The 25,417-nt window shown below is 53.8% G+C and overlaps 1 protein-coding gene across 10 annotated transcripts in view; it reads right to left on the reverse strand.

The window, feature by feature from the left end:
* RNF220 (ring finger protein 220) overlaps positions 1 to 25,417 on the reverse strand; it is a 232,054-nt gene that overhangs the window by 79,867 nt on the left and 126,770 nt on the right. For all 10 annotated transcript variants that reach the window (XM_056355265.1, XM_056355263.1, XM_056355262.1 and 7 more), the window contains one exon: positions 9,311 to 9,440. In XM_056355265.1, the coding sequence (XP_056211240.1) occupies positions 9,311 to 9,440 (130 nt within the window). The remainder of the gene's footprint in view (positions 1 to 9,310; positions 9,441 to 25,417) is intronic.

A 25,417-nucleotide genomic window follows, 5' to 3' on the forward strand; every position in this document is an offset into this window, starting at 1 on the left:
AAAGGAGGTAGCTGGAAAAATAAAGAGAAAAGTCGGAGGGAAAGGTCATGCATTAGATTGATCTGGGGGGCTCTTTGCTACCGTGGCTATAATGACTGTTTAATTATTCCCAGCTCACATGGCAGTTCAGAAGAGGCTCCGAAAGAGGCATGCATCGCTTCAGGGCAAATAACTGACCGAAGATTTATTTCTCACCCTTGGGTTTTGACGCATCCCTTCCCAGACTTCCCACTGTCCTGGGAGTCAGCGGCAGAGGAAGGCTTTGCCCTCGAGGTCCCAAACCTCAGCCTGCAAACCCCAGCCCTGCAGTCAGTGGGCTGTGGGTACTGTGGGTCTGAAGGCACTTCAAGGAATGTTCACAGCACTCGGGGAGGGCACTGCATGAGCGAGGGGATACATGACCTGAAAATTTTCTGGCTCGCTGTGCTACCCTGGAAGCCCTGACCCACAAGAAGCGCTCTCACCCACAGGCTATGGGCAGCAGGTTCTGCCTTCCCTGGGGTCTGCGTAGGGCGAGAGGAATGGGGCATCTCTGTGCAGGACAGGCAGCCATGTGGCTTGTGCTTTCTCCGCTGGAGAAGCTGTGGATGAAGGGTCCAGGCTGCTGTCATTGCCACCCTCTGAGTGCGTGGGAGGAAGCTGGAGGGTCTCTCTTCCCTTTCTGTCCATGATTAATCTGCCACAGTGAGGGGCAGGGACACAAATCAGAGGGGGGATGAAAGAGGATAAATCCACGGTATCAGCAGCACCACATTTGCTACATAATAAACAGACTCCTCTCCTCATAAATTTCCCTCCATTCCCCCATGGTTCTCCGCCACTGACACTGACAGGCATGGAGCTGGACTGATCCTGGCCTTTCTGGTGTCCTGGCTGGTGGGGAAAGCTGTGGCTCTGCCAGGGAAGTCTGGGACCCTTCACCCGGGCTGGCATCCTTCACTCCCTGCACCCAGTGGGGTGTAGCAGGGGCTGTGGGACAGCATAGCAAAGCCCCATCCAGACTCATGGGCTTTAGACAGTGTGTGGGACACCTGAGTTGACTGTGGTGAGGTGATCCATACCAGCACGTGGAGTGGGTGGGAGAAGTTCTAGAGGCACCAAGCGCTCTTTAATTTACTTGGTGTTGCTCTCTGATATGGATACTCTCCATATCAGTCCCTGCCAGGTGTGGCTTGTCCTCTCTCCCTGCCTTGGCACAACACCGTGCCCTCACTCCTCGTTTTGGCAGCAGCCAGCTTACCCACTTGTCCTCACACCATGAGGGGACATGACCCTGTTAGCTGCCTCGGTATGGCAGGTGGCCCTGCACCCTGCTTGGGTATCACGGAGGAGCTGACACTTCCAGCCAGGTTCCTCCAGTGATGGAGTGTGTTTAGTTTAAATCTGACGTGAGTCACACTGCTGGAGAAAGCTTCAGGTGATGCCACTTCCCATGCCCCTGGGGATGCATCTGTGCATGAATCTGGAGACCCATGACCCCAGAGCTGAGGTTCCACGCTGGACACCTCTGCTGTGGGGTGGCATGAGGTGCCCTGCTGCTGCCCCATGGCAGGACCTGCTCCCTGGAGGCTCAGGGCAGAGGAGGGTATGAATGACCCCAAAGCCGCCCCCCAAGCACTGACCTGCCCCAGCAGCCTGATTTTGCTGGGAGACATTGGCTGCAGGACAAATCCTGGATGCTGCACGCGCGGCGGGATGCCGCCGTTTGGGTACCGGCTGCTCGGTGCCGCAGTCAGGTCTCTCCCTGGAGCAGTTGGGCATTGTGTGGAGGCTCACGCGTGCCAGGACTGGCACACGGGGAGAGGATCCGGGAGACATCACAGGTAATGAACTGCTTGGCTGAACACCTCAGAGGGTCCAGAGCCCTCCGGGAAAGCCTGCGGGAGTCGCGGGCTGGCTGGATGCCTTCGCCTTGGCCTGGGGAGAGGGTGCTGCAGGGGAGGTGCCCAGTCCTGCCTCGCAAAGCACTGTCAGGCACTTAATAGTGCCTGTCCCCACTATCTCCTTGGCCTGGATTTATGCCTTGAGGGGTCACCTCTGGTGAGACTCTAATAACATGACTTTATTAGCTTTCTTGTTCCTTCTTTAAGATACAGGGGAGGAGGGCAGCGGCACCTCGGGAAGGAGCGGGGGGCATACGGATAGGAAGCAGCTGCCCTCGTGATTCCCCTTCTCAGTGACAAGGGGGAGAGGGAGAAAAATGATGCTCCCTCGAAATTTATCATGCACCCAATTACAATGTTAATTGGCAAGTCCCAGAAATCAATTAATTCGCAAATTTTTTTCAATTAAAAATTAAGATAAATCATAAAACATTATTAAGCAAAGGCCAAACTCCATGAACTTTTTTTTTTTTTTAGGCATCTGCTTTTTTTTTTTTTTTAATTTAAATAAAAAAAAGAGCTGTGTTGCCAAAGCCCGATGCCCTTGAGTGCCTTTGCTGAAGCACAGGGGGCTGTCATCAGCAGGACTGGGCTGAAGACAGATAAAAAAATATCGACCAGTCGGACACACTGCTTCTGCTTTATTGATCAGGCGGGAATTTAACTTGCTGTGCATATCCACCGTGTCAGCAAGGGCCACGGGCGAAATTAAAAGTACTTGGCTTGGAGATGTCGCCTTGATATTGGGGGGTGGGGAGAGAGGGAGGGAGGGGGAAGAAGAGGGGGAGAAAGGAAAGAAAAAAAGGAAAAGAAGAAGGTGGAAAAAGAAGAAGGAAAAAGAAGGAAGAAAAAAAGACAGAGAAGTCGAGGAACAGGAGGCTACAGTGCCTGCTTTCCCCCAGTTGCAATCTTACTCATTGGCCAGGGCTCCTTGCCCTCTCTGGAGCGCTCACAGGTGTCTACCACATGCAAGGAAGGGACTTTGCATGTATTTCAAGGGAGCTTTGGAAAAAAACCCTTCTCACGCAGAAACGTCTCTAATCTCACTCCTTCAGAGGCTGGGGGACCTGCAGTGTTCGCTGCACATGGAGTCTGGGGAAGTACCTGGCCGCCAAGTTAAAGTCCCCAGGCATAAATCAAGGAGACCTGAGGCGAGAGCCATGACCCTGGTCTGACACATGACAACAGAGCTAATTCGGGTTTTACACACTCTATTTATCCTGCTGGGCCTGGCAGCACAGCCGCTCGCCCTTCCCAGAGCAGCCACCCACACCAGCCCCAAGAAGGTCTCCTCCAAGAGCCCTTTGGGGCAACACAGCGCCCAGCAGATCCCACTGAAATGAAGCAAACCCTTGCTGGGGCAGTGCAAGGAGCAGCTGTATTTAAACATAGGGTTCCCTGAGCAGGAGCAGGGTATGAGCCACCTCCCATAACTTGTTCTGGGTCCTTATCCTGACCGGGAGCAACACAGAAAGCCTCTGGCATTTGGGCATGCAGGGTCCATGGGGGTGGTGTGCTTCTCTCCTTGTCCATCACCAGGAGTCTCAGGTGCAGACTCTGGGCGGGGGGTTAGCATGGGATGAGTTTAATCAGAAAGACCGTGAAACACTGGGAAATAAACCTGTGAAAGGATGTGAAATCCAGGATGCATCTCCAGCTGCCTGAAGTCATTTCTCAAGGACAGTGACTCTGCCTGGAGTGACCAGGCCATCTCCCAAGGTCCTACAGCCTTCATGTTTTAGCTATATTGCCAGCTTCCTCCTTATTCATTATCCCACCAGGCCCGGAGCTGCCTCTGTCCCCCAAGGAGAGCTACCACTGTGTCTCTCTGCATAAAAAGGAGGTGAAGCGCCCCCCCCGCCCCCCAGCAGGGTGAGGATGCTCAGTGCAGCGCCAGGAACTGAGGCAGCATTTTCTGCTTCCACCCTGGCTGCCAAAGGAGGGAGGATTAAGAACAGCAAGAGGAACAGAACGCATGTGCAAATGAGGGAGAGGAAGCTTCAGAGGGATGCCAAAGGAAGATTTAAGCCTGGGCAGAGGTGCGTTGAGAGCTGCTACAGGAGCTGGAGCACCACAGCCCCATGGTTGGCTCTTTTCCTCTGACATGAATCAAAGCTGGATCCAAGAGTCAAGCTAAATCCCCCATCTGGGCACTTCACCTGCTTTAAATCCCCCATCTGGGCACTTCACCTGCTTTGAAATGGGCCCTCCCACTGCACCTTGCTCTGCCCTCCTTTGCCTGACACTGTTTGTTTCCTCTTTGTGACAGCATCTTTGAGGTCACCAGAAAACAGCCTGCAGCATTTCCCAGCTGCACCAAGGTGAAAGACCCGTGTGCCCTCTGTGTTCTGGGAAATGCTTCATAATCAGAGAATCAGAAGAGAAATTATTCCTGGACACACCAGAAGGGACATTAGGGGGAATCAGTAGCTCCTGGGATGCTGGGTGCACAGAGATGTGTCCCCATGCTCCCACCACAGCGGCAAGGAGAAACGGGAGCTTCTAGCCCAGGCTGGGAACAGTCAACAGGTAAGCACGGGCTTTAAAACACAAATATGCTCAGATCAAGTATTCAGTGTGGAGGAAAGAAAGGAAGACGAGTGAAGAAGGGGAGAGTGTGTGCAGCCAAGGGGCACTGTGAGAACAGCGTCACCCCCCACCCACCCACCCAAGCACACCCATCCCTGCAGGCGCCCGCCAAGCCCCCCAGGCAGCTGTTGCGCTGCCATGCCTGGCTCTGGGATGCCATAGCACAGGCACAGGTAATATTACAGCATGGCATGAGGATACTGCTGGCTACATCTGCTAAGCTTAAAACCCCCTTTAAATAAGGGGAAAGAGCTGAGATAGTCCTGTCTGGGCTCACACTGTCCTTCAGCTGCAAAAGCAGAAACAGAGCTGGCACGGTGCAACTCACTGCTCCAACTTCTGGACCATTCCCCAGCTATAATGATACACTTCATCCTTTTGGGGAGGTGAAATCACAGCTCTGAAGCATAGGTTTGGTGCTGGTAATGCAGTGAAGAATCTTCTAGCTATCACACAGGGAAATAAAAATGCCCCCTGCCAAATAAAATCTTTTAAAAGACTACTGCATATTCAAGAACAGAGCATCATGTTATTAAAAACGCTACATCCAAAGGCACATTCCCAACCTTCAAGTGTTTGACTCAGCAACTGTAATACTTGTAATGACTTTGTAAAGTTTTTTAAATGGCCAATAAGTGCCTCTTCCCCAAACTCTAGAAAGCACCATGGAACCATCAGGGACCACCAGCTGAGGCAGGCTCCACAGCTCCTACTGCCTCCTTTACTCCTCTTCTGTCCTCAGATTCATTTTCCCTCCCCCTTCAAACTCAAACCATAGCCTTGAGCCTGCCCCTTCTCCACCCAGCCTCCCCCACCGTCAGCAGGTTGTCCTCTCCCATCACTGCCCAGGGAGCAGCAGGCAGGGTTTAAGGGTCCCCTGTGCACCACCACCTCCACTCATAGTATCTACCTGCAGTGACATATGCAGCGTATGTGCACACACTGGTACGCACACAGGGATGGGTGTGTGCGTGCCTGTCCTGAGGGACAACCACGGGTGCTGCTCTCGCACCCTGTGCGCTCCCCGGGTGGCCCTGGGCTCGGGCAGCGCGTCTGCAGCTGAAGCACTAGCCGAAGCTTGGAGCTGGGGCTATTGACAACTCCAGAAAGAGCCTCACATTTCAGTGTGCTTTATTGCAAGCTTCTAATACGGAAAGGTGTAAAACAAGTGAATATGAATTGAGTGAGGGTAGAAGACCTACATCTAGTGCACAGATAAGCTTCATGCGCACAAGCCAGGAATATTCATGTATTCTGCAGTGACTAGCCTGGCTGGGGCACAGGGCACTGGTGTACACAGAGGGTCGCTGTTATTATTTCTTATTTTTGCCTTGGTGGCATTTAGGTGCTCAGCTGGGGACTGGCACATTTTGCTCTCCGAGCTGTACATGCAGAGCAAGGAGCACATCCCTTCTGCAGAGCACCGTGGGGCCACCGCTCACCCACCTCCCGCTCTCTGCTGCTTTGTGCTTGTGCTCTGCAAAGGTGAGCTACTAGGTAATTTCTCTTTGGAAGAGGAATACCAACGGTCTTGCCTGGCAAGAGTTAAACCCCATAAAACCAAGGCTTGTAGTTTTGTTTTCTTTCAATTTATACCCTTCACTTAAAGAGGGGGAGGAGGGAAGAAAGGAGGGGGAAAAAAAGAAAGCCAGGTGACATATTCTAAGAGGGAGCACCGAAAACGTGTTAAGCACTTCAAAATCTCATATATTCAATCGGCCTCTGGCAAGACATCTGCCTAATGTTAGCGCTTAAATATCCTTTTCCATTTTACATGCATTCAAGTCTCATTTGAGCGAAATGAAACGGTATTATTAAAGGGAGATTTTGCACAAATGGCCTGAATTTGACATGTCAAGTTCAATGAGGCTGTTACATATGTAACACCGAGAAGGGCTCAGAGGCTGCCGGCTCTTGAAACAGCGCCAGTGGCTCAGAAATGAAATTTGCATTCAGAGAGCCTTGCCTCACTGCACGGAGCCGTGTGCGGGGCTCGGCCAGACCCACATGAGGTGCAGGAGCCGTGGGGCGAGCACAAGCAGGTCTCTCCCTGTGCTTTGCGAGACTGGACACACCAAGAAGGCAACAGAGCTAGAAACTTGGGTTCCTTATTCCCGCTCAAGTCTTGTTTCTTCAAGGAAAAGCTTGACTCTGCACCGGGGTTGGTTCCTCCTGAATGATGCTCAGGCAGTGATGTTGTTAATGATGTTGACGGCCAGCATCCATCCCCTGGGCATGCTTGGCACAGGTGGGTGCTGCCCTGTGACTCAGCATGGCTCCTCCTGCCTTGCCATGTGATGCTTCAGATGGGTAGGTTTTGAGATGTCCCTGCCCTGAAGCCATGACAGTCACATTGGCACTGCCCATGGGGAAGAAGGGCTGTCCCTGTCCCCGGGGGATAGCAAACCCCACCCCCACCAGCTGAGCAAGGGGTGCATTGGTGTGGGTGGATTGCAACCCCAGGCTCCTGGTGAGTGGGGACTGTGTCATCCAGGTGGCTCCTACAGCTCCCTTGTAGCTCAGCCCCAAGAAGCTCTTGTGATCACCTGGAGGAATCCCTTTTCCTCCTTCCCTTCCTCTGCCCTCCTCTGAGTGATGCTGAGCTCCCTGCTCCCATGACCCCTGAAAGCTCAATACGTGGTGGAGAGGATGATGTGGGGCAGCCCCTCCACTTTGCTTCTCCACCAGCCTCTCCCCTCCTCTTGATCTGCTGCTACAGCAGCATCTCAGCTGGCTCATCCCACCACACAGCCCGGTGGGGAATCCTGGCATGGGGAGCGCTGGTGCCACCGCAGGAGCTGATGTGGCGCCCGCCAAGTCTCCAGTGCTGCAGGCTCAGCGGGCAGGAGGGGATCTGCCTTCCTAACCCCAAGCACTGGAAATTTATGATTTTGTTGCAAATCATTAAGGTTTATTAAAACTTAACGGCACAAGCCATGATTGGCTGCATCCTCTTTAAATTAAAAAAAAAAAAAAAAAGACCCTTGGAAAGCAGCCCCCCAGTTTGCTTCTCCCCATCAGACTGATAAGTAACAGCTGCTCAGCCATTTCGGTAACAAGTCGGTATTGGCAGGGAGCGGCCAGGGCTGCCGGTGCCCATCACGTTTATAGGCCTACATTTTATTTTTATGTTTATTGGGTTATTTGAGATCATTATTAGTTTCTCTCTCCTCTTGTTGATGTGTTCTTGCTCCTGGCTCCTCCAGGCAGGAAAGGTGGGGGAATGGGAGATGGAGCCACCCGCTAGACCGAGCCGCCCTGCTGGAGCCGGGCAGCACCCAGGACCTCGACCCACTCGCATCCCACTGCCTACTGTTGCTGCCCACCCTGCCTGCCCCGCCTGCCCTGCCTGCCCTTCCCACCCTGCCTGCCCTGGCCCCTGCATCGCTCCCCTCCGGGACTGGGAGAGACCGTCCCTGTGCAGAGCTGCTGTGTTACAGATTAGACTCCATCGCCTGAATCCATCGACTAGATTGAACGTTATCTATCACGCTGCAGAGGGAGTCGTTATTTAATAATTAATAAAGACCTCTGATTCTTCTTTGCCGCCTGCATGGCCGAGCGGAGCGGGCCAGGGAAGCGAGGGCAAGCTGGGGAGAGCTGTCTCCTCTCAAACTGCTGCTGTTATTTAAAGGAATAATGCCATTCTTTTTCATTTGTCAGCTGGCCCACAATGGCCCTTGTCATGCTTTATGATTTAGGGTTTCCTTTCCTTTCCCATTAAACGCCACCTTCCCATCACTGCCTCGCGCCAGCCAGCCTCCGCTCCTGGCTTGCGGTTTCAGTTTCACTCTGATATTGGCCCAACTTCTTTGATGGGCTCCTCCGAGCACTAATTGCTTCTGTTCATTTAAACCTGTTCACTAATTTGCAGTGGCCCTTTATTAAGTTGGATGCAGCCCAAATTACACCATAAATTATGCTCACAAGAGGACTGGGTGTCGCAGGGGATAAATGGGCTGCCTGTTTCCTGCCCCCCTCGCCCTGCTCCACCTTCCTGTGCAATGCATGGGGGATGCGAGCCTCAGCCTCAGGCTGTGGGTGCCAAATTTGGGAGATCGGAGTCCAGGCCCATCTGGGGAGGACTCTTTTTCTCTGGCTAAAGCTCCCTCCTTCTTCCTTCACCTGCAATGGCTATCGCTCAGTTGCAAAGGAGACCCAAGCCAGGCAGGGATGGTTTCTTGCATCCTCTGCCCTACGCACAGCCACGTGCACCCCCTTGCCCTGGTGTGCACACACACACACTGACACACACGCTCCCCCTCCTCTCTTACCACCTGGTTATGTAACTTTGCTTCTAGTCGGCAGTTTGATTCCTTTCCTCACCTTTTAATGACCAGGGAATTCATTAATAATTGAAATAAACACACTTTTTTCCAAGGCTGCCGAGTTTTATTAAGGCAGGGGCATGGATCTGCCAACCCTTGACTGCAGCCATTTCCTAAATAACTGCTAGCAGTTAAAATGCAATTATTTTTTTTATTTTTTTATTTTAATAGAGGATTTTGCTCTGCTGGGGAAACCAGAAGGGAGCTGAAGGCAGCCGAGGGGTGGTGCATGCTGCTGCTGCTGCAGGCCTGCTCCATCATGGGACATGAGCCACAGTGAGAGTTGCTCAGCCCAACACATGTCCCCAGTGAAAGAGGTGTCTGTGGCCTTTGGGAGGCATTTCTGCCTGGCTTTACCATTGTGGTGAACTCCAGGGAAATGTTTCTGCCCTGCTGGCCAGCACTACCTCTCCTCTATCTGGTAGCTGTGGGTACCACCATCTCCTCTGCCTTCTGCAGGTGCCTGGCTGGCTAGCCAGGGATGCTGGTGAATCCCAGGGAGCTGCTTACCTGATGTTCAGCTGGGTGAGCTTCTCCAGCTCCTGCTCCATGTGTTCCTGCAACTCGCCAGGGCGCAGGAGGACCTGGCAGATAGGGCAGATCGGAGCCTGGCTGTCAAACAAAGTCGCCTTCTTTTTGCCTGTGGGGAGGAAAAGAGGGGAGAAGGCTTTAGCTCTGATCACCTGCCATCAGCATCGCCTGCGCTCTGCCCTGGTCCATGTCCTAATTGAGGTCTGAAACCAGAAGACTTTATCCCAGTATAGCCCCATTTCTCTCCCCATCCCGTGCTCCCTGGGGCAGGGACTGGCTCTGTTCTGCAGCGGGACAGCAACTGGCACAACAGCATTCCAGCCCTGGCTGTGGGCCCTCCAGTCTTATGGCGAGAGCAACAACAGTCACATTTTGGGAGCAACCCTGTGCAACCCCAGCTTCCCCAGTTTGCCGTGCAGATGGTGTGACTTGAGGCAAATGGATGAGACAGCACTACCCTCTGTTCCCATTAGTATCATAGAATCTTTTAGGTTGCAAAAGACCTTTGAGATCATCGTTAACCCAGGACTGCCAAGTCCATCACTAAACCATGCCCCTAAGCACCACATCTACACATTTTTTAAACACCTCCAGGGATGGTGTTTCCACCACCTCCCCGGGAAATAACTAATAACAATGAATTAAGAAGAGCCACCTTCATCCTCCTCAGCACTCCTGAAGTCGGGTGGGTCAGGATGACCCCCACGAAGGGCAGAGCGATTCTCCATGGGCACACGACACAGAGGCAGAGGATGCCCCATGGTGCCAGGCTGTGGATGGCAGGGAGCAGGTCTGGATGCTCGGCATGGCGGTCTCAGTGGTCACCAGGGACTGTTCACCCTGCCCCCACACTGGGATGGGGCCCCTCACCCTCCCTGCACCACCAGCAGCTCCGGATCCCTCAGCCACCTGAGCCCTGAGCCTCCTGGGGCTGCATCATCCCTAGGCAAGATCTGGGGGTACCTGTGGACCCCGATCCTGAGTGGGGATGAGCCCCCACTGCCTCCCACCAGCCTCACCCAAACCCTCCCCACTGCTCCCCTGCCCAGCCACATCTCCCTGGTTCACTCCCTGCTCCGAAGCCAATTTCCTCCAGCTCAGAAACTTTATTACCCCCTCTGTAAGGAATATACAGCATCTATTTAACATAAAATAAAACTCTAAAGCAAACAATGAAGTTTCAATAAAACAGAGGAGCCCGCGGGTCTCCAGGCCCCCCTCTCTCAGCTGTATTAGCAGCTCTGCTCATGAGAGGGCGTGCGGAGCCCGGCTCAGATGGCTCCAGCCGGGGGAAACATGCTTTATAGCCGCCTGTTGTCATCTAATGTGAACCCTCCTGCTGGATTATTTATTTATGTATTAGACATGGATCAAATTGGTTAAATCTGAGTGAGAGGCAGTAATGCACAATAAAGCAGCCGGCACTGGATACGAGGGGGCTGCGTGCACCGTGGCCTTCCAATCAGGAGCCAAAAGGTGCCATTTTATGGCTCCTAACGATGGCAGAGCCCAGTTAAATGAATCCCCATTAAAGGAATAGACCTTCTCAAAGTATAAAATATCGGTGTGAGTGCCTTTACTAGGTCCCTGCTGCTCACTGTACAACCGCCTGGTGCAGGCACTTAATGAGAGGAAGGGTCTGAAATAAGTTTGTGAGTCACCTTGGCTCATCCTTGCCTTCTAGCAGGACACAGCGTACGTGCCCAGCAGGAACGGGTCTGTTGCTGGGTCATCGCCTGCCCTTTTCTTCAGCCTCCCTTTAAGAGGTGGGGGAAACTGAGGCACGAGGGGCAAGTTGGGGCAGATCAGTGCTATGGGGCACCCCCTACCTTCCCAGCTTCCCCGTCCACTGGCAACTCTCCCATTTGCAGAACCAGGTGGAAACCCCAGCCAGTCTCTCCTCTGAACTTGAGCTGCTCCTGGTGGCTACCAGGCAGAGCACCAGGAGACCCCAGGCGCCTTGGCTCCTCATCCCTACCACCCTTCTGCTGAGAAGGACACAGTGTGCAGCCCATGCAACTGGGAACATCTTCTTCTCTCCTCCTTCCCTCGTAAGTAATGTCCAGAACTCAACCCAAACCCAAACCAGCTCCCGCTGACCCTTGCGGGAAAGGTCGGCATTTCAGTAATTCCACCTTCCTCTTGGAGCTTTTCCACTTTTGTGTAGTGGGGGCCCAAAATAGTCCAGGAGCGTCCCCGACCACCTGCTATTTATAACCCCAACTTTGCAGCAAAACAATGGAGCTGTCTGAGTCTCCCTCCCAAAATAAACAGGCAGCCTTTGAGCGGACGGGAAATCCTGCTGGATCCCCGCTGTGGTGTGTGCAGATGGAGGGGTAAACAGGCTGCCCTCCGCCCTACCACACCGCATCCCCACTCGGGGGGGCATCCCTAGCCCAGACCATCACCGTGGGGCCCATGAGCCCCCCTCGCCTGCCACCCACATCTTGGGCTGGTGGGGCAGGGGTGATCTCAGCAGCACCGGAGGGTGAACCGTAGGTTGAGCATCCCTGGGTCTCTGCTTTCTGGGGATCCCAGTGGGGTTTGTTTGCTGGGGTAGGTGATGGAGTGTCCTGGACCACAGCACTGGGATAAGCAGCCTCGGACCAGGAGGTGCAGCTGGGGTCCCTCCTGAGGACCAGCTCTGTCACACCAGGCTGGTGGCTTTTTAACCTCCTGCATGCGCAGCTCCTTGCTCCCTGCTTGTTTTTCAGGGCTCTTCCATGGGGTGCATGTTTCTAAGCAGAGGTGACTTTGATTTTCAACAGCCAGGGCAACCAGGAGGGATCTCAGGCCATGGGAAGGAGCCTTGCTGCCTTCCACGGCCACTCCCAACCCCAGCCCAGGCCAGCAGGAGAAATGAGCAGCAATAGCTCTACCCACCAGCTACATTAACGATACAGTGACAAATTCGTGCTAAGGAAGGATGTGACAGCTGTCACCCCACATCCCTGTGTCAGCCAGGGAAGATCCCCTTGCTCCAGTGAGTGCGGGAGGCTGGTGCTTGCACTGAAGCAAGGGCTTCCAGAGGGGCAGGAGAACAGGGACCTGGACATGCAGCCAAGTCCCTGATGTACAGATTGCAAAGCAGGAGACAGAAGAAGCCCCAGCTCCCGGCCCAAGGGGCTGACAACTGTGTTTTTGCAGGAGCAGGGCTAAGCGCAAGTGACAGGCAGAAGGGAGGGATCATCTCCCATGCCAGCAGGACACCTACGCAAGCCTCCCCAGGTCTGTGAGACCCATGGCATGCCTGCAGTGCCACAAGAGGCTGCCACCAGGCTGCGTCTCCCCAGATCAGCGGCATCCACATCTGCAGTGTGCCCCAGAGCCTGGCGCACGCCCACGCTGTGGTGGCTCATGCCAGGCAGCAGTGCCCAGCTCCGTGGCATGGGCTGTTGGGTTGTGGGGAGGGAGAGGATGGGCACTGTGAATCCTTGGGTTTTGTTTGTGAATGCAAGGTGGAGGGACGTGCATACATCCCGCCTTCACTTTCCAGAGCAGGGACATCCTGGTACCCATGAAAAAGCAAAGGTTCCTGCACTGTGTGTGTGGCTGGACCGCACTGGGGTGTAGGTGCTTACCCTGCTCAAGGGAGCACAGGAGATTGGTCTGTCCAGGCCAAAATGAAGCCAGCATATTCCCGAGTGGGCTGGACCTGTGTCTGCCCCAGCAGTGAGTGCTCCCTGCTCTTCCCTCCCTGTCCTGTGCCAAACCTACTCCTGGGAGACCCTGAATGGCTCTTTTCAGGCTTTTGTTTTTTGGCAGCTGTGTTTTTGTTTTCTTTGCCCCTCTCTCTCCCCTTCGCTCTCTGGTTGCTCAGTAGGCTCAGCTCCAGTGTTTACCCTCCTTGGCTCTGCCGTGCTTCCCCTGCTGCCGACCCCCTGCTCACCAGTGCCAGAAAGATGAAAAGGCAGAACCTTGGTGCTCCCGCTGTTTGCATGGTCTCCTGGGCTCCGCGGAAATGTTTAACTCCAAGTGTTGAAACCAAATATTTCCTGCTCTGAAAGCAAAGGGCTCGATGCACAGACGCACCCCTGCACGGAGGAATTTATCCATGGGATCTGTCAGAGGGCATCTGCAAACGAATCCCAGCTCAGGTGGGGACTGAACCGAACCCTCCTGATCCTGCTGGGGACAGAGGGCCAGATCCTGCCCTCAGTCACACTGATATGGATCCAACATAATTCCCCTGAGTCCTCTGAGTCAGGCCTGATTCACCGCAAAGGTATTGCTAATGAGATCAGGGCTCCAGGCTGGGAGCTGGGCTGAGGTACCGGGGATGCAAGCGTGGCACTGAACAGGCATGAAGGCATGAAGCCATCCTCACTCCCACCCTGCGTCTGTGCCCCAGCACACAGGGCTGACAGCACTGCGAGGCACTTGTAGACCAGGACTTAGTCACTTGGAAGACAGCTTTCTCCTCATAAACAGGACAGGGAATGCTGTTTTGGAGAACATTTACATGAGAAAAAAAGCCCACCAACAGCATGTGATGTATACAGCCCCTTGTCATTACACAGCACGGAGTAAATGATGCTCCCTAGCCACTCTGAATGAGCAAAGTTTACAAGGCATGAGGGCTCACTCTGTCCAGGAGCTCAGCAAATTGCCAAATGAATGAAATCAATTGTTTATAATACAATTGCTTAGCTCCACTGATGGCTTATTGCACAGCCAGGTGCCTCCCCAGGGACTGCCACCATGGGTGACACAGGTGGTGGCAGCGGGTCAGGAGCACTGATGGAGACATGTTCCCTGCTGGGGATGCATTTGCTCTTTTGTAACAGCCCTTCGTTGGGCAGACCCCAGGGCATCTGCCCACTTTTCGGATCACGTCTCCACACCGTCCTTCCTCACAGCCCTCTGAAACTTGTCCCCAGGAGGACAAGCTCTTCTCTCCCAACACTCAATGTCTCCTACCTCAAACTGTTTTCCACTTCTCTGAGTACCAAACTCCCCCTCCTCTGAGATGCCTCCCTCCATCTCGCCCTCCTATTTCCTCTCTCTCCCTCTTAAACACTCCATCATTTAAACCCAATCAAAGCCAGTTGATCTGAAACTCTTCTGAATAGAAATGACCCCGTGCTGGGGCCCTGCAGCCCCGTGCACCGCTTTGGGGGCTGCGCTGAAACCAGGTGGGTGGTAATGGAAGTGCTGACACAGGCTCCTTGACAGCATCACCACTGCCAGTGCCTGTAATAATCCCTCCCGGCTCCCCTGCAACTCAGTTTCCGCGGCGATTATTTTCCATTCGATGATGGGCTTGCTGTTATTTGTGTACTGATAGGAGATATCTTGTGTGACAAGCCTCCTTTCCTTCCAGCTCAAAAAACAATAATTCAAAGAAAGCCCCATATTAGCTTGGAAATAGCCAAATGCTCACTCTTCTCCTGGTGAGCCCGCGCTGCAGCCAGTGAGGCTTGCAGAGCCCTGACAGTAAGTGACAGCCAAGGGGCTGCACCACAGACAGGGGACAATGACAGCGGTGGGGTGAGCAAGGTGGAGATGGTTCAGGTGTCAGTGCAGAGCACCCCAGAATAACAACAAATAGGCAAATAGTATTTGGTAGTAAAGTGAGGGAGCAAGAAAAAAGTTGCTCATCGCTCTACCACCTCCCTGTTATTTACTGGTGTGCTCCCAGTGCCATCCCCATGGGATTGCATCCTGCCTGCTAGGTGCCACCTTGGATCCTGCTGGTTTTGACTGGGGCCAAAAGGTGCGTGGTCTCCAAAAACCTGCACATGGGGGTGGCTTGAGGTCAGGGCATGTCCCATTCCTTCCAGCAAACCCTTCCTCTCCCTTGGACTCCTGGCTGGCTGTGGGATGCACACCTTGGCTGTGTGGGATGCAGACCTTGGCTGTGTGGGATGCAGACCTCAGCTTGCTGCCCAGGTCCAGATGCCTTGGATCCAGCCCCTCCTGCATTTGCTCTGCACAGGGCGGTGGAGAGCCAAGCACCAGCGACAGTGATGAGCAGTGAGGTAACTCCAGGTTCATGTGCTGTGGCTGTGTTCAGTGTCTGGCTGTAACAGCATCCACAGCACGACCTAACTCTGCAAACACCCCACAGTGCAGTGAGCGCATCCCGATCACTGAGGAATCACCCTGCATCAAGCAGATCTGCTCTTCCCTGGAGCACATGCTTTTTGGAGGTCTGTGCAGGCAGGAAGGGAGCAGAGGTCTGGAAAAGTGGCTTTTCATATAAGAAAATGCTTTTGAGGAGTCACTTCTCTACTCTTGCATCACAGCGCAAAGCTGCTCCAGGGCACCAGCAGAAGCTGGGCTCAGACTGTGCTGGACATGACATGGGGCCACCCCGCCTTCAGTCTGGCAGAGAGGGGCACAGGGGTGGATGACAGCTGGTTTCATGCAGCTGGAGTGTATAAAACAGAGGCACAGACGGACTGAGGGACCTCTACAACCTCATGAGCAATGTGGGGCACAGCAAAGAGCTGAATTCAGCCCCCTGCATCCCTGCCAAGAGCCTGATCCCCAGCACTGCTCCCTGCTAAGGCGCACAGGCTGCCAAGCAGCTTAGAAAATACACTTGTTTCTCCTGAGGCTAAAAACTACAGAGGGATCTAAGGCAGAAAAGCTTGCTGAAATATTAATTTCCTTCCAAGGAAAAGAGTTGCTCTTGTAGCTGCCTGTCCAGGCAAGCTGACACTGGAGAGGACTGGTAAACTGGTGTGGTGTTGCTGCCACACAGCTAACTCCAGTTGGGGTGATCCCATGGGCTGCTCAGTAAAAATGCATGTTCACCCAGCACCCTGGGCTCTTCGGAGGCTGTTGCATGTCCCGTTGGGTCCAGCAACACATTTCTTATGGTGGGTGGCAGCCTGGCAGTGAGGAGAGGAGAGGAGCGTCCCCGAGCATCCAAACCCACCACTTGTGATCCTGGCCCTGGCTCTCCATCTGTGGAGATCATGGCTGCCCGGTGCGGGGCAGAGGAAGATGGATTGAGCTGGGCAATAATTTAAGAAACTGAGTGAGTCTGTACATCCAATCACTTTACAAATCAGGGGAAAAGGAGAGAGGAGGAAAGGCAGGAGGGGGGGAGAAGTGAAAAGGCCGCGCAGGGAAATGCATCACAATTACTGTCTCGGCTCTAATGAGGAGCCTGTCATGAGGCTGTCATCCTGCGGAAAGCCACCTACTCAGAAAGATTCAATAAAAAAGTAGCAGAGAGATAAAAAAGAGATATATTTCAGCCCTTGCTAATATTCTTTTCATTTGTCCCAGCACAAAATAAGATACTGCACTTAACCGGCTCGGTTAAAATGAAAAGGGGGGGGGCGGGAAGGGAGCAGCATTGATCAATACCACTAAAAGCCAGGAGACACGGTGATGGAGTGCAATTTTTTTGTCTGTGCTGAAGCATAGCAGAGGCCCGGGTGGGGTAATTTATGATTCACACGCATGCTGGCTAACTAGAGGCTGACAAGACAATGAATCCTCGATGAGAGGGCCGCGGGCCGCTGGGAGAGCTGGAAAAGGAGAGCGTGACAGGGACCTGGAAGGGAGAGGGCAAGAGGAGGGCTGGGATGGGCTGCGGTCCCGTCTGCCCACGGTGCTGCTCTGGGCTCCATGTGGGTCTGTAGAGCAGAGCAGAAATGCCTCCCTGGGCTTCACAAGAGAAAAATAAAGAAACACCGACAGCAAGCCAAGCAGCTGCGCTGCTTCTTTCCCTGCCCTCCTTTCTCGCAGCTCCTGGCCAGGCAGGCTGCCCATGCTGGCTTCCCTGAGGAAGCATGTTAGTGCCTGGCCACGGCCCGTGCTGGGCTGGAGATGGACCAAACTGGGACAGCGGGGACAGGGGCAGAGACAGATGATCCCTTTTCTGCTCCAGCTTCTCTGGTGAGTGCTGGTATGAGTCTGGGCAAGCTCAGGACCACAGAGCTGGACCTTCCTGCTGCCACCTGCCCTCTGCCCTGGCAGTGAAACTGGAGCCTCCTCCAAGCCTTGTCTCCAAAACACACAAGTCTTGGGGAGCAGCTGAGTTTCCCCAGCACCAGTGGGATCCCTGGCTTCAGCAAACATGGCACAGCAGAAATGCTCCTGGGGGAATCCTACAACTCTGTCCCTCCAGCCTGGGGGATGTCCTGGAGCATGGTGCACCTCCTTCCCCCCCATCCTTGAGCTGCCCTCCATCCCATGGGTCTTGTCATGCCACACAACCAAGACTGGCCAGGCTATGGACAAACCACCAAGGGCCAGTGGGATCCAGGGACCATGCCTGCAATTCTGCAAACTCTGTGGCCCACAGCCAGTCCTTCCTCAGCAGAGCTTGCAAAACGAGGCACTGGGACCCGCACACTTCCCAGCAGGCAGGCAGCCAGGCAGGAGACCCCAGGGCTCCTCTTGCTGCCTGCGCCGCGTATGCAGTCATGGCTGGACTGAGTGTGGGAATGGCTCTGCCTCCTCACCATCCCTCTTCCTCCTCCACCTTGGCCACCTGGCACGCTTGGGGCTGTGCATCCAGGGCTGGCAGCCAGCTGACATTCACCAGCGGGCCTGGCCTCTGGCCCTGTTTGCTGTTACAAGGGTCACTTTTTGTCCCTTGTGGAACCAGTGCCCCGAGCTGGGGTTCCTGCTGACCCAGTGGGAGAGAGCAGAGACAAGGAGCTGTGTGGCTGTGTTGCCAAAGCGGGCCTTGATTATCCATGCTCTGCATCCACTCTTGGGATGGAAAGACCTGGAGCAAAATACCTTCTTTAGCTGCCAAAAAATAACAGCAGTGAGAACTAGAGAAGGTGGGAGTTTCACAGGAACATCCCCGTGTCTGGCTGGGAGCCCATAAAAGAGGTCTGATGTCCTAGACACTTTTGGAGTCTGCGCCATGCCCTGATTGCTTCATTCATACCAGAAACTTGGATGCAGTCATGAGTGGGAGCGACAGCCCTGCGGAGGGGCTGGGGGAGCACTGGAGGGGCTTTTCCCTCCTGGCCTCATTCCACTGTCACACATCCCATCTCCCCGCAAAACCTGCAGGACAATCCTGCACCAGACTGTATCTGCTCAGCTCTCGAATGCCCTGTCCTCCTGCTCCTCTGAGTCCTTGCTAAAGGGTCTGGCCACATCCTGAGAGACAGAATCAGCCTGGAAATGGGACTCTGCCTTCACCATTGGCAGTGCAATGAGAGCCCGGGGACCACCCCACTGCCAGTGGGCCAGGGACTTGCTGTCGGTCCCCCCGCAGCCCAGTGAGGCACCCTGAAAGGGGCTCCAGCCCCATCCTGCGCCTGCAGCAGATGCTCACAGGCAGCCATGCTGCTCCCATGCCCTTGACTTGGAGGGCAGCCTGTTAAGTTGGTGATATACTGATACGCCTATAATTTGAAGGGGTGATGGGGCAGAGTCTTTCCCTGCCTCCCACCCACTCCCTCCTCCCCACTTTCCAGCTCCTCTCCTCTCCTCCCTTGGGGGTGTGTGGGGCATATAGCGAAAACACAGATATTGAACTGTCAAAACTATTTCCTACAAGAAAATAGATTCATCAGCTTGCAGCACGCAGGGTCATTGCCACATTTTCCCCTCGCGCCAGCACCTGCACATGCCGGCGCATACCCAATGCCTCTTCGCAGCACCGGCACTTTAGCTTGTAGCTCAGGGCCCTTAAGTGACTTTGAGAAATGGATAATCGATTATAATTCCACGGGCCTCTCTGCAGATTTATCCGGAGAATGTATAAAAGCCAGGGATTGGGAGAAGCGGGTTCTTCTGGCCAACACGTCGATTGCCTGTGCTCTCCGTGCCCAGCTCGGAAAATCGCATCCCGAGCACGACTCTGTTTAATCCATCAGTACACAATCAATGCACTCTGTAATCAACTCTTGATCACTTAATTTTACACATGTTGGCTGAATCCCTTTGTTTAATCACTAGATCAGGCTGCCTTGTTGCACTGCCCCCTCCCTGCTTAACCCTCCCTGACCCTCATCCCCCCCTCCACCGGCACCACCAAATGCAGCCCAAAGCCTTCATTTCACCTTGAGGAAGAGCTCCCATGAATTTAGAGAGCTGTGAGATGGCAAAAGAAGGGTAGAAAGGAAAACAAAGAGAGTAAAAAAATAATGCCGGAGAGAAAGAAAATATTTTCCCTTCTGTGTCTTCTGAGAGCTTGTCCCAGCCATTTCCACCCACACAACAGAAATCTCTGCTGGGATTTAAAAGGGGGCTGGATGCTGGGATATGCACACCGAAGACCTGCAACATCCCGGGGACAATGGGCACGCTGGGGTGTCACCAGGCAGAGGCACCAGCCCATGATGGGCACTCATCACATGGCTCCCCTGCATCCTGGGGACAATGGGTACGCTGGGGTGTCACCAGGCAGAGGCACCAGCCCATGATGGGCACTCATCACATGGCTCCCCTGGCGGCATCTCGCTCCTCCAGCATCCTCCCCCCCGTTATTATTTTGACTGTTTTAGCATCCGAGGCCATTATGAGCAATGGTTCTTGATCTTTCCCTCCCAGAGGCATCCTTGGGAACATCGCTCCCATCTCGCCGGGGTTCATCTTCCTTTTTATGGCAAGAGCACGACCCTCGGGTTGTGAATGCATGTAAACGCAGCTATTTGGCATTTTTAGCGTGATTTGTGTCAGTAGCCTGATGCCACCTCACCCTTCACACATACTTCGCCGGCACGCTAGGGTCAGCGTCCGGGGGATGCTCATAGGTGGAGATGTCTGACTGCCCGACATTGAAATGCACTGGTATTGTGCCTCATCCTGTTGTCAAATAACCCTTTCCAAGAAGATTTTGTCACATTTTAATTCCGTGATGAGAACATGAAGGCTCAGAGATAAGGGGACCACATACTTGCAGTCCAAACATGGGCCATTTTGACTGGTTGTGTAGGTCACGCAGCACCATGTTCCTCCTACCCACGCAGCACTGCAGTCATTCATAACCCAGTTAAATCTTCCTTTCTCAAGAAGCCTTGATGCTGCCTCTAATTTGGCACGTGGAATAACTGCTGCTCATGCTTGCAAGAATAAAAGATGGGATATGCTTGAACAAGAGGGATCTGGAAGTGCAATTGCCAGGGGAGTGTGCAAATGTTAGCTTTGCACAGGAAACTCGCCCAAAACTGTGTGTTGACACCAAGAGGCCAGTTGTAGGACAAAGCAGGCTCGGATGTTTAAAGAGAATTCCAGTTGCTATCCTATAGCAAATAGTCTTCAAAGAGCCCCTGGAGCTCTCAGCCTCTCAGCATGGAAAGAGGAGCTTGTACAAGATGAAACGCAAATAAATAGTTTACCATAGAAAAGATATCCAAGGCAAAGAGTGAGATGCAAGTTTTAGATCTCACATTAGCCAGCTGGAGTTTTATTGGTCCCCAAGTAAAAGCTGTAAATAAAATACAAACCTAACCTGCATATTATCAAACTACATTTAAAAAAACCAACAACTTAATTGCACTCAAAAGCACCAAGGGGTGAACCGGTGCACGGGGCATCACAAGGCAGCCTGCAGAGCTGTTAGTAAAGTGAAAATTCAAGAGCCGGACAAGTGGAGCCTTTTACTTTGGGGTCTGCTGACAGGCAGAGATTACCCTGGCTTTCCTAATGTAGCTCATTTCTGCCCCAGAAACTCCTGGTAATGGGTTAGTAAGAACAGAGAGTATGGAAAGCTCTCTGCTCTGCTCACGCTGACATTGGTACCAGGGAGGAAGGATGGGTGGTGTCTGGGATGCTGAGACCCTGTCTCCTTGTTTCCAGGCTCCTGCCTGGCTGTAGGGAGCAAAGGTGATGCTGCACTTCATACAGCCCAGGTGACAGGGACAGCAGCGCCAACCAGGATTAGCCAGCAGGGAATGGTTGAGCCACCAGAGCATCTTCCCCTCCTGTCCTGACTGCTGAGGGCTCCCAGGGGCTCCTGTGCCAGCCTCTGCAGTGCTCCTGGGGAGCTCCAGAGCAAGGACAGGTCTTCCCTCCACATCAGGCTCTCACCCCTCCTATGCAGAACTTAGCTGCTCTTTTCATCCACTTTTTTTCCCCACTGCATTCATCCTTTAAACCTTAAAATACACCAATACATTGACAATATCAAAACTATCCCAACTAGTTCAGTTTAAGGACTGCTCTTCCCAGCGGATCCATGCTTGGGATCTGGTCTGGTCTTCACCTGACTACAGCTTGCAGAGCTCTTTCCCCAGGGTCTGCACTTGTTCAGGGTGGTCTGACTGTCACGGGAACAGGCAAAGCCAGACCAGGTCACTCTGTTCCCAGAGTCCCTGGCCAGAGGACCAAGGGGTCACCCTGCCTGGGCTCTGCCACCAAACCGGAAAAGGGACAACTTGCTTTGGCCAAGGATGATGCTGGGTTGTATGACAGTCGCTCTTCAGCCAGCCCCTTCCTACTCCTCTTCCTCACCCCCTGGCACAACACGCTCTGTTTGGGTTGGGGTCCTGCTGTGCAGGAGCAGGGCAGGATGAGGCCTTGCAGGCACATCCAGGGGACCAGGCAGCGTTTCTCCTGCTAGCACTGCTGGGGAGAGTGTTGCAGCAGCCAAGCTGCCCTCACACCCCACGGAGCAGACCCTCCCCATGGCCAAGCAAACCCCACATGGATTTATTTGCTGCCTGCAGACCACTCTCACAGGCACATCACAGGCAGTCAGGGATGATGCCCTGCCCGGAGAGCTGAGTGCCCAAGGAGAGCATGCAGGAGGGGGACCCAGGCATGTGCTTGGGTTGGGAGAAGATAACATAAAAGCTGGGGATGGGTTTACAGATCCTGGCCCAGCAGCAGTGAACCCTCTTAGGAAGAGCAGGAAAGACCTTGCTGCAAACCACGGCAGAGGATACCAAGCACAGGGCTGGAGGAAAGTCTGCCCCGCTGTCACCCACATGCCAACGCAGGCGGAGACAGTGTCACATCCCTTCCACCATTTTCAGGTGGAAGGAAGAGAATGGAAAAAAAAAAAAAAAGAAAACCAAAACAACCTGCCAAGGACTAATTAATATTTAATTTACTGCAAAATGTACTTATTATTCCCAAGTAATTGGCCAACTGCACAGCTGTGACCACTAATGAATAGAGGGGGGACAAGATGCAGGGACAGGAGGTGGGCGGGGGGAGCGCAGGGGTGGTGTTGTCTTTGATCAGACCCTGCTGCCTGCCTTTAATGTGCATAATAAGAAAACTTAAACAGCTTTGATTTTTATTTTTTTTTAAGATCTAAAACCAGCCGTGATGCCACTAATGGATTGCGTTTAGCTTATTGCACTGTAATCGCCCTATTATCGCTGCAACTTTAATGAGGGGGGGGGAAAAAGGACTTTGGAAGATGGCATTTGCAAATAGGTTGTTGAATAACACTGCTGCTAAACACAGAGAAAACAGGCGAGTCCTGCTTATTGTGATTCCTTGCATAGATTGCCAATACCTGAGGCACTCAGCATCCCCGTCTCTATTGCTGCTTTCGCTCCGTGATTGAACTATTGGCTCATTTAACTCTAAGGACGGGAAATATTTTTTTACTTGCTAATAGAAGTGTGGCTCGGCTGTGGCCCAGCGTAGATTTTTAGATCAGTTTTTCTTGATGGCTTATTCTGCGGAGAAAGTTAATTTCACCCCAGTGCAGAGTGCTTAAGTGGGATTTAAGTGGCACGCGAGTCTTTCGCTGACCCCTTCACACAAGGTGAAATCTGCCCTGAGAGCCTCCCCTCCCCAGAGAGGGATGCTCAGCATGAGGCGGGCACGCATCCTGATGCTGCAGCCTCTTAACCTGCTGCTGGGATCTGGCATTTGACACACAGTCCTGACCTGCAGGGGCAGGGCTTCTGGGCACAAGGACGCCCTTGTCCCAGTGCCCCGGGGTGCCTCATCTGATGCGCAAAGAAATGCACCTTTGCTAGGCGGAGGGGATGTGGAGGAGTGTGGGGAAGGGATCGAAAGTCCTGGTTTCTCCCTTTTTTGGGTCCTGACCTGCCCAGACCCTCGCTGTTCCCTCCCACGACAGCTGCAGTCACTGTAGCCATCACTTTTTCCCCAGGAGGCCAAGAGGACCAGGGCTGCCTTCCCTTTTCCCCCAAACCTCACCTCTCCTCTTCTTTACTGCATACACACAGCTCCCCCCCCCCCCCCCCCCCCCCCCCCCCCAGTTAAAGGCCTGGCGGTGGGTCCAAAGGCTCCTTCAGCTTTACGACGGCACCGAGACCTCGGGCCAAGTTCCCATCCTGCTTCCATGGGTGTAAATCCAAAGTAACTTCATGGACTTCAACAGCGCGAAAGCCAGATCAGCACTTGGCACCTCCGCACCTCTCAGCATCCAAGTCTGTCAAGCGGCGGGTCGGGAGACGTGCCGTCACGGCCGCCCGCTGCTCCCGCCCCGTGGCTGGCTCTTCCCTCCAGCTAAAGCAAACAGCTCGTCAGACACCATCCCGGGGAGGCTGCGCTGTGGCAGGCGGCCATGGCACACAGCAGAGCGGGGAACAGGCCGGCAGGGGAGAGGTGTGAATCATGAGAGCAAAGAGGAGGTGGGATGCACACACCCTGCGAAGCCATCAGGCGGCTGGAGGGAGTTCAAGGGAGGGCGGCAGGAAGGATCAGGGGGTTGGCAGAGCTATACCTGCAGCTCAGTGGGGCGAGGAGTGATGCCCCTGACCTGCCGTGGGGCCCACGTGTCTCTGTGCAGGGGTCTCGCATTGAGATGGCAGCCTGACACCTCTCCATCCCTCTGTGAGGGACCGGTGCCGGTGGCTTTCCTACCTGGCAGGGACAGAGGCAGAGCAGGCTGGTGCCTGCAGCATTTGGGGGGTTGGACTCCACGCAGTATCACGTGCAGATGCGTTAGGGCAAAGGCAGGGCTGAGCTCAGGAAACGGATCCCCGTGAGTCATGCAGCCCCTCTGATGGAAACACGTGGGCATCTTGCTGCTCACATGTGCCTAAAGGAAGGTTGAGCTGGGCAAAAAGATATGCACAGCTGGGAGCACGTGTCTGCATGTAGGTTTTCCCATCAGGAATAAAAATACCTGTACCCCTGTATGAGGAGCAGCTATGCCAGACATGGTGCTGGCAGAGCTGGGATGAACTGGCACCATCACCCCCAGCCTGGGCAGCACAGGTGGGAACTGCTGGTGGTGTGGCCACAGCCAGGATTAAAGGGTGGCTCTTACTTCACCTTCCGTTTTGCTTCATTTATAAATTGTCCTCTTTGAATTTGCTTCAGCCTGGAGTTTGGCTTGAAAGTTTTCTTTGAAATGGGAAGAGAGTTTTTCTCTGGAATATCACATTACTTATTAATTTTAATAAATTGATAGATATATATATTTAAAGAAAGAGCACAATAATAAACTCTGGTCTGTTTGTGGGGCTGTGGATGTGTAGGAAGCTGTGCAGTCCCCCCTGCCTACGTGAGGGCAAGACCCTGGTGTCAAACCCCTTGGGGAGCTGTGGGCCAGAGGATGGGCTGGAGAGGCTACTGGTTCCTCCCTGTCACCCATGGGTGACCGCCATGGGCAGAATCAGCCAAGAACAGCTCCCCCCTGCAATGCAGCCCCAGCTGACATTCAAAACGGCCACGTTTGGCTCTACTTTTTGACTACACGTTGTGAATTATCCCCGTAGTAAAACCGTAACGGCAGCAGAAAACTATACGCTAACCCAATAAATAGTAACAGGCCCCCTTGGAGGCATTAGAGGGGAGCGTGTCAGCACACAGCCGGCTGTCTCAGCACCGAGGGAGCCGCACAGCCAGAGGACATTGGGGGCTGCAAGGCAAAGGAGCAGGCTGGGTGCAGCAGGGTTGGCAGGGAAGCCCCCTCTCCCCACCCGCTTGGTGCCTGTCACACACTGGACAGGCTCACATGGCTCCTCTCAGAGGGTAAAATTCAAACCAGGGTGCTGGGACTGAGCCAAGAGCATCAGCCCTGTGCCAGCCCCATCCCTGCTCCGCGAGCCATGCGGCTTCAAGGGCGCTGAGCTGCAGGCAGCGCTGCCCCTTCTCCCCAAACTCTCCATCCCCATCTCCACCCAATGCCCAGCAGCTTTCTGTGTCTCTCTCTTGGGCTGCCCTGCTCCTTCCCTCTCCCCTCTGCGCTCTTATGCTAGCTGAAACAAGAAGCAGGCACTG

This window comes from Falco biarmicus, chromosome 11, assembly GCF_023638135.1.
Source record: "Falco biarmicus isolate bFalBia1 chromosome 11, bFalBia1.pri, whole genome shotgun sequence".
Taxonomy (NCBI): Eukaryota; Metazoa; Chordata; class Aves; order Falconiformes; family Falconidae; genus Falco; species Falco biarmicus.